Source organism: Miscanthus floridulus, chromosome 16 (assembly GCF_019320115.1).
Source record: "Miscanthus floridulus cultivar M001 chromosome 16, ASM1932011v1, whole genome shotgun sequence".
Classification (NCBI taxonomy): domain Eukaryota; kingdom Viridiplantae; phylum Streptophyta; class Magnoliopsida; order Poales; family Poaceae; genus Miscanthus; species Miscanthus floridulus.
In genome coordinates, this window is record NC_089595.1 from 26,501,318 (window position 1) to 26,510,675 (window position 9,358).

Below are 9,358 nucleotides of genomic sequence, written 5' to 3' on the forward strand. Positions count from 1 at the left end.
GAGTCACATTTCAAAACGTATTAGATTTCATGTAACGAACAGGACACTTTTACTAATCTATATATAAAAATGATGAACGGTAAAAACCAACAATGACGTATTTAAAAAAAACAAAGGTTTTTTCGAAGTTCAGAAACAGAGTAAGAGCGAAGATGAGTGTTCGGTAATAGTCATCTTCCGAAGCAAAGATGGAGTGTTCGGTAGTAGGGATGTGGACATGTAGTGATCCATTGAATCATATTAATTCTCTTCTTTTCTTAACCCCAAACAAAAGAAAATGAATATAGATGTACAATGAATACTACCTACTACCTGCGTATAAACATGGACTCCCAATCTATCTAGGAGATAGTATTAGATGGCCTAGGTGGATGCTAGGCAGTACGCCGCCACCGTGTTGCGTTGGGGAAGCCCTGAGGCTTGAAACGTCATATCTGATCTGGCACCTTTTCATCGATGTTTTTTTTTTTGGTTCAGTGTGTGCCTCAACGCCTAGAACAATATATGCAGCCTAGTCGTCGCCTAGAACATGCATGCAAACTTTTCTCCCCGTCCACAGCACAGGCAAGCGCTGCACGAGAAATTATTCTTTATATTTTATGCACTCCATTGGCCAATGACTCCAATGAGTATGCGTAAGGATGCTCGCAGCTCAGCCCAGGCATGCAGCGGCCAAAGGGTCCATTAGTGGCCCCCGGCCTGCAGTGGAGTCATCTCCTGATTCATGCAATACGTATGCAAATAAAAGAGGCCATTCTCGCACGAACATTGCCTTGCCCTAGGAAACTGCTGAGATGCAATTTCTTGGTTTCTTTCCATTTGGACTTTGCCACGGCCGCACCTCATTGACCATTCCTTCTCCCCATGCATACTTCTCTATCTCATTTCTACTTGTGCTTTGCCATGCCATGATCACTGTTTGTACGTCGTCTTGGCCACTATGCCATCGCCCCCGGGTAGCCCTCTGTCCTATTTTATTTCTCTTCTTTCCTTCATGCAGCATATATATTTTAGCTTATTGCATCCTTGTCATACTAATCTAGATTGCCAGAGATCTCTGCTCGTTTGCATCAAAGTGATTTTGACCAATCCCACACACCTCGATCTATGGTATATATCCCTTCGACTTTACTTATGTCATTCCTTTATTTTATTAGATGTTTGCACATTATTGATTACCTATATTTTTACGACGTACGCGCGCACACCCACAACAGGTGGCATGAGGACAATCAATCAATAGAAGAAAAATAACTATTGTTTCATTGTACGTATACACGATAATCACCATATGCATAGTAGGCCCATGCAACATTATTTAGATGGCTTGATTGAGCCACCTAGGCTAACTTACCACAATCACACTTAATTAGACACCGGTAGTTCAGGATAGAGCAATGCATCCTTTCAAGACATGTCCAGATATGACTCTTTGAGGCAACCCTTCTTTCACCAATTATCTCTATGCATCATGTTCTTTGTCTTCAAAACCATAACCAAGTGTCCAATTAATATCATGGAAAACTCTAGGACTTTATACATAATTCATAGTAAGTTAACCTATATAATAAGTGGCATGAAATTAGATGTCAGCGAAGGAGAAATGAAAACATTAAACAACTAAACGATATTGTGCCCCAGATCAATCCCGATAAAAAAAAATCACTCAAATTAACCATCCAACCATGAAACCCTAAACACTACCAAAACTGATATATTAATGCAAGCATTTTTAAATACGTGAGTACAACAAGGGCATATACCTTGTAGGAGTGTTCTCCCCTTCTTCATTTCATTTGAGAAGGGGAAATAGAGATTGAGACAAAAGAGAAGCAGAAGGGACATAACTGGAAGAGTTACAAATTGAGGATGAAGAAAGAAAGGAGAGGGTGAAACGGTCAACCATCGGCCGCCACTGTATGGGCCCCTGCCACACCAAGAGGGCTAGCATGTCAAGGTCGCTACACCAAGCGAGTTGGCGCAGCAAGGGTAGTCAACGCGGCATCCATCGTGGTTGGACTGCCACGTTAGCTGGCTTCCTACGCCACATGTACTGGCGTTGCAGTGCAGTTTTGCCGTGCCTGACGCAATAGTGCGGTCAAAAGGATTAGATTCGAAAATAAAAGTGAAGATAGATTAATATTAAAATATTATTAAAAAGGATTAAAAAAACTAGGGGATCTAACCGTGGAGGTAGAGCCACGGTGGATTTGAAATTTCGAAGACAGGCATACCTGCAGGAGTGGATCTAGCACTACATCCATCGGGGCTCGAGCCTCTTTTATCGTCACCGGAAATAAGGGTGCGTTTAGATCCAAAAATTTTTGGATTTTGGCTCACTGTAGCATTTCGTTTGTATTTGATAATTAGTGTCTAATTATGGACTAATTAGGTTCAAAAGTTTCGTCTCGCGATTTCTTGACCAACTGTGTAATTAGTTTTTTTTTCGTCTACATTTAGTACTCCACGCATGTGCCGCAAGATTTGATGTGACGGTTACTATGCAAAAATTTTTGGGAACTAAACGGGGCCTAAGGCACCCCTCCTCTAAGGTCTTGTTTAAATCCAGGGTGTAAAGTTTTGGGGTGTCATATCGGGTGTTATATGAGAGTATCGTATATGGTATTTGGATACTAATAAAAAAAACAAATTACAGAATCCGTCAGTAATCCGCGAGATGAATTTATTAAGGCTAATTAATCCATCATTAGCACACGTGTTACTATAGCACCACATTGTCAAATTATGAGCTAATTAGGCTTAAAAGATTTATCTCGCAAATTAGTCGTAAACTGTGCACTTAGTTATTTTTTTAGTCTATACTTAATACTACATGCATGTGTCCAAACATTCGATGGGACAAGAAGTAAACTGGGAGGAACTAAACATGGCATTAGAAAGAGGGCTAGATATAGAAAATAAAAGAGATAGACAGTCTCTTAGCGTACGCTGTCAGCTCCCTCTGAACTGCATTCCGACAGGATGTGGCGGTGCAAGATCGGCAGGCCCGGTAGCTTCAGAAGCGACACAGACCATGGCAGAAGCTGGCGACTGCGACTGGTGGCGAATGATCGCATCTAAAGGTGAAAATGATGGGTTCACACTTCATATAAAAAGAAGTGGGAGTACGTGTCTGTTCTAAATTTTGAAGAATCAAAGTATCTTAAATTTGACTAAAATTATAGAAATAATTACAAAGATTAATGACATCATACATTACGAAAAATTTAACTATACTTATTTAATATCATAAATGCTATTATTTTATCATATAAATTTGATCAAAGTTGAGATACTTTGACTCTCCAAAAAAGTTGATATATGATTTATAATTTAGGACAGATGGAGTAGATAATATCTTCTTTTATTTGTTGACTCGAAGTACCACATTATTTGTAGCCAGCTCGATAACTTTTTAAAAAGAGAAATGCAGCAGTGTAATGACTATTGCCAACTAGATAATTTTTTTTTAAAAAAAAAAAACTGTAGCAGCGAAATGACTAATGACATTTAAGGTTGAGTGCTCGGATTTTAAACTCGAGAGATACGAGTCTGGAAAGCATGCAGAGGGATATCAAATCCCGGTAAGCCAGTCGACTTTCACAAAAATTTCTCTTACAGCAGTACAAGCGCCTGGTCATCCGGACGTCCGCGTGCTGCACTCTATTTCGCATGCTCCATGCGGGCCCATGCCGTCCAAGTAACAAGAGGGGAAAGGGGCGGCGCCTCCGATTCGAAAGGACCTGGCCGTGACGTGTATGGATGCCCTGCCAGTGCCGGGAGGAGAACACGTCGAGATGAGCAGCAGAAGACGTGGAGGAGAGATGCATCACCCGATCTGCTTTTAAAACATCCAAATACAACAGTTGCAGCATAAGTCTGAAGGCAGATGAAACACTTGAAACGTGATTCTAAAACACTTAAAAAAACACTTGAAAATCATTGCTACATACACAACATTTAGATAAAACACATGCAACGTATGTGTGAAACATATACAACATCCAGATAAACACACTTGCAACATGCGTTCGAAAAACACAAATGAAGCATTGGTAACAGACCTTTGTAACATACGTGTACAACCATTGCAACATATGCAACATCCCAATTTACTTTTGCAACATCTATCTGAAACACTTGCAACATACATCTGAAACACTCGAAACATACGCTTGCAATATGCGCTTTCAGCAAAACATGGCAGCCAGGCGAGCGGAGCACGGCACAACGGGATCCCAGTCGTACGGTCGAGGTGGAAAAGGAGGATAGCGGCGGGCGGACAGCTGTGCGGCCCCCGGCGATAGGGCGCACGCGGTGTCCGCGGTGGAGGCGACAACAGCAGTCGGGTGGTGCAGCCTCGCGCGGCGGTGCAGTCGTGGAGGAGCACGCTGCGGCGGTGCAGGCACGGCAGCGGTGGAGAGAGGCCAATGGGAGGCATGGTAGGGAGGGAGACGTACGGAGCGGAGTCACAGTGATGTGTGGATTTTTTTTAATCTGTGATGACGGAGAAGAACGGACAGGAACAACAGCTTTTAGACATCAGGTCCACCAACAGAACGTCCGGCGCGCGGACGGACGTCCGACTCCCAGCATTACCGTTTCTCTTATGATTATGTTAGAAGACGCTGAAATACACGATATTAAAATAGAGTAAAAGTTTCACACTAGAGTACACTCTGAAGAACGTGTATCGGACAATTTACCGAAAATGAGACAATTCTGTCACGCAAGATACACATGACCTTCAGATATTTCTATCTACGTGCATGTTTTGCAGTTCACATCAAAACTTCAAGAATATGAGAATTAATAAATGCGATCGCAGAGTGAGGATTTCACATCTCTGAGACCTTCAGGAACCTCAATCTTTTAAGTTTCTCAACAGTGAACTCTGACTACATCCGCCACTTTGTCCTCGGCTTGTGCAAGTCATTGCAGTATTCTAGCTTTGATGAGGCTAGCAGCTTAGCACACCGTTGACAACTTGCCCCTCATTCAGTTCAGGCAACTTTTCAGGTTATACCATGACAACTGGAACAAAAGACGTCTGAAAACTTGCTTATTCCTCTAGCTCCTCGAGATTTCCATTGGACAAATACATGAGCAATACGGCCAATGAAAGAATCTGGATCAATGGAATGACAATCATTGGTGCTGACCTTCATGCATCACATATCAACATTACTCTTTCTTGAGTTCTCAGTCACTGTCCCAACTTTCATCAGTATTTTTCTTCATTTTACCAATCTTGCCATCGTTTTTCCTGTTGTCATCACTGTCCTCACTACTGCTGTGGAAATTTCGGAAATTCACCTTTGGGGCTCTTGAGTTCGTTTCTTCCCCCTTATAATCCGACCCCCACAGGTCATCGTCTTCGGTGTCTAACTCATCACCATTGCTGCCTCTGAACATAGTGTCATCGGAAGCATCGACTGAATTCCCTGGAATCCGATTAGAACCTCTGAATCCCCTAGGAATGGAACTCTGCCTGCCACTGGATCTGCTCTTCTCATTCCTCATACTTTTGAATTGTCGAGGATGCACATCAGTTGCGTCTATATCATTGTCGAGTCCAAGAACATTATCACTGTCGTCACCAGAGTCCCATTCTTCACCTGATGCCTCGATCTCACTATCATCATCCCACCTCCTTACATCTGATGTTCTTTTGTTGTTGCTATTATCTCTCCTATGTCTTCCCTGGCCTCTATCATGAACATCTGAGTTGACATAGCTTCTATTGAAACCCTTCCCCTCACCCACATCTCCCCTAGGAACAAAATCCTGTGTCCGACTGGATTTGTCCTTCTCATTCCTCATGCTTCCAAATCGCCGAGGATGCTCATCAGTAGAATCTCTATCAGTTGTCGAAGCCCAGAGAATTACCCCTGTAATCACCAGAGTCCCATTCTTCACCTGATGCCTCGAACTCACTATCATCATCCCAACTCCTCGCATCTGAAGTCCTTCTGTTGTTGTTATGCTCTCTCCTATATCTTCCCTGTCCTCTATCCTCATAATCTGAGTTTTCATAACTTCTGTTGAAACCCCTCCGATCACCTAAATCTTCCCTCTCCCAATATCGCATTCTTGAAGATTCTTCTTTCTCTGCGGCCTCTTCTTCCTCCCATTGCTTCTCTGCTGCACTTTCTATCTCTGAAATGAACCTGTCAAGCTCCTCCTGGTCACTATCTTCAGATGGTTCATCACGTGGTTCTTTTATTTCAGAAGTCCCAGAAGAAAGTTGTGTGTCCCCACGGAAAATGTAGGGAGTACCTTGCTGCTCATCTATGGCTCGGAAGAACGTAGAGGCAACACGCTGGATGCTGGCCATAGCAACTGGGTCCTCTGGATTGATACCCTTACGACGGAGTTGTGTTTCTATTTTCTTGATGTTTAATTTCTGCGATTCAAGTGCTTGTTCAAATCTTGCCTTGAATAATGCCTGCAACAAGAATACTTGTATCAAGCCCCATGAGCCATAGCAAAGAATAAACAATGTAACTAAATTATTCAGTAACTAAAAGTCTTCTTAATATAATGATATGCAGTTCTCCTGCATGTTCGAGAGAAAAAAAAGTCCTGCAAGGATGGAGATAATCAATTTGAGGCGAAAGAAAGATACTCCATTGGAGTTAACCATATGAAACCTAAACAAACCAGTACTCTAGGAATTGGTTATCATAAATACCATACAGATAACATGTGTCATCCAAAGCATGGTAAGGTAGAATGAAATAGCAAGGAAATGCAAACTGAGACAGACACATCAGTTGCAAGGGGCTGACCTTCCTTTTGGTAAGTGTGTTGAAAGGTATAAGGTTCTTCGGTTGACGGTAGTTTCTTCCTCGAAACATGATGATTGTTTTGGTATTATGAATGTTGATCACCATTCCACCACTTAATCTTGTCAGCATTGCTGCCATTTCCTTAATTTTTTCCTTTGGGAAGTTGTCACAACAAACTTGCACCTGTCTCATGGAATTTCCAGTGCATATGCATGTTTTGAACAACACCTCCAAAGACACCACGAACTCCAACAGGCACATAGTTTCTATTTCTGAATCCAATCTTCTTGTAAGCTTGTAGTTGCTCAGCTGTTAACAGCTCAGGATCATGACGAGGAGCTGGTAAGTCTGGTAGCTCATACTTCTTGAGCTTCTGTAGGAGCAAAGCAACTTTTTTCTTGGCCTAGATAAAAGGAGATGGAGAATATGATAAGTCAAGGACTTTGCGAACTAAAAGAATAGGCCAAAGACAATAGACAATGCAGTTTGCTTAGATCTTCATGATACATCTGGAAATTACTATATTTTTTTAAATTTTAACAGGTGTGCCAGATCAGCTAGTATTAAGCATCCAATCACTATACAAATAAGCCATATGTTTTTTGTCAATTATGGACACTGATTTTTCTTCAGGCCTAAAGGAATGCAAGAAGTGTGTTCGTTACTAGTCACATTTATTCATTCAGAACACAAGAAATGCTCCACGGGCCTTCAAATATACCATGATATATGCACGACATACATATTACCACATAATTTTGGGATTTGAAAACCTTATAAATCATGGGAACTGTATGACACTTAAGTATGTGTACAAAAGGTGTGGTTGACTTTACAATCTTCTATGTTAGCTATTTGATTCCTTCAGATAAACAGAGTAAAACCCCCCCCCCCCCCCCCCCCCCCCCCCACCCAACAATACAGCCGTATTCACCATTTTCAGGGATGAACAATTACTTGTGCCAGTTCCTCAATACCAATACTTTTTATTTAACATTACACCCTACATTCCCGATTCCTCTCCATAAATCATATAGACAGCAACCCTTTCAACAAAACAATTCCCACATCGAAGGTCAGTGCTGATTTCCACGAGGGAAGGGGAAATGGGGGGAAGTTTGAAGCCTCCTTACCCTGCGCAGGTTGTAGATGAGCTTCTCGTCCTCGGTCATGAGCTTCTTCCTGAGCTTGACGGCGCGGCGGAGCTCCCGCTGCGTGCGGCCGGTCTCCCTCGCCATCCGCTTCTCCACCTTGCTCCGCATGCTCCTCCCCTTGGTCGACATGGCCCGCCGCCACGCGCCGTCGGCTCCCGCTCCCGCTCCCGCCGCCGGCAGCCCCGCGGGCGGCGGAGCGGAGCCCGAGGCCGCGGCCACCGCCTCGCCCCTCGCGGCGAAGCGCCCGGAGCTGTCCCGCCGCAGAAACACACACACGCGCTCGCGTCAGAGATCGAGAGGGATGGGGGAAGAGCGGGTGCTGCTGCTCCGGAGGCGAGAGCTAAGGGGGCGGAACGCACCTGCGGCGGAGCGACGGCGAGGCTGCCCGGAGCAGGCTCCGGAGAACCCACATGGCTGGTTGGGCGCCCCCCGCCGACGCACAACGGTTGTGGGAGCTCTTCTGGAAGGCGCCGCCGCTGCGGCTCCGGCGGAGGCGAGGTGGGTTTAGGAGGCGGCGGGGCGCGGCGGCGCGATAAACCCTGGCCTGGTGGTGGGGACGGCGGGGGTGGGTTGGGCTGTGGCCGCTGTGCGGGTGCGGCCGGGGGGAGCAGGAGCCTGATTGGCCGTCGAATGCGAGATGGTGGCCGTGAGCCGTTCGATCTGATGGGTCGGGTCAACGGCTGCAATGCAAAGGCAGTCACTGTGGCAGGGAAACAGAATTTCAAGCGAATTGTGAAAACCTTTTGAGCCGCTTTATGGAAAAGGCAGAGACTGCAAATTCAGGCCTCGTATGGTTCATAGAAAAAATGGAAGAAAAATATAAGATTGAGAATTCTATAAGAAAAATTGCTACTGTTTATATCTTTGGTTCACAGAAACGGAGCATACAAATATCGATAATGCTCCACCACGGGCGTCCGTTCCGCATCGGTCATTCTGAACGTGGCTAGCTGGGCTGCGGATCACAGGCATGCTCCTCTCATCGACATACACGGTTTCTTCAAAAAAAATAAAAATAAAAGAAAAGAGAGTAACATCTTATCTTCCCTATTTCCATCGGCTCCACCGCACTGTCCGCCCTTCGGTAGCGCTCGGATGAGCTCTGCTAGCGCCTGCGTCCGCAAGAGCGTCGCCGCCGTCCGCATACGCACGAGCTCCACCGGCCTATGTTGCGCCACCCGCCCGTAGTGAGGGAGACCGCTGCCACCTCCACCATGGGGGGCGGACGCCTGGTCGGTGGCCAGGAAGACCTCCGCCTACCCAGCTCGCTGCGGCTGGGTGTGGAGCTCACCTGCGTGCAGCTCACGGCAGCCCGGGCGGAGCCGCAACGAACATCTCACGCCCACCTACCTAGTTCGCCGTGGCCAGGGTGGAAGTTGTCAGCGTGCAGCCCGCAACGGCCGAGATACAACT

The 9,358-nt window shown here is 45.2% G+C and overlaps 1 protein-coding gene across 1 annotated transcript; it reads right to left on the reverse strand.

Moving 5' to 3' along the window:
* Positions 1-4,634: 4,634 nt before the first annotated feature.
* LOC136513717 (CRM-domain containing factor CFM9, mitochondrial-like) lies at positions 4,635-8,466 on the reverse strand. Its single transcript, XM_066507670.1, is given in 6 exon segments — positions 4,635-5,865; positions 5,867-6,448; positions 6,792-6,974; positions 6,976-7,194; positions 7,925-8,195; positions 8,305-8,466. Coding segments are annotated over 6 exon segments (1,971 nt in total). The 5' UTR covers positions 8,358-8,466; the 3' UTR covers positions 4,635-5,202.
* Positions 8,467-9,358: the final 892 nt, after the last annotated feature.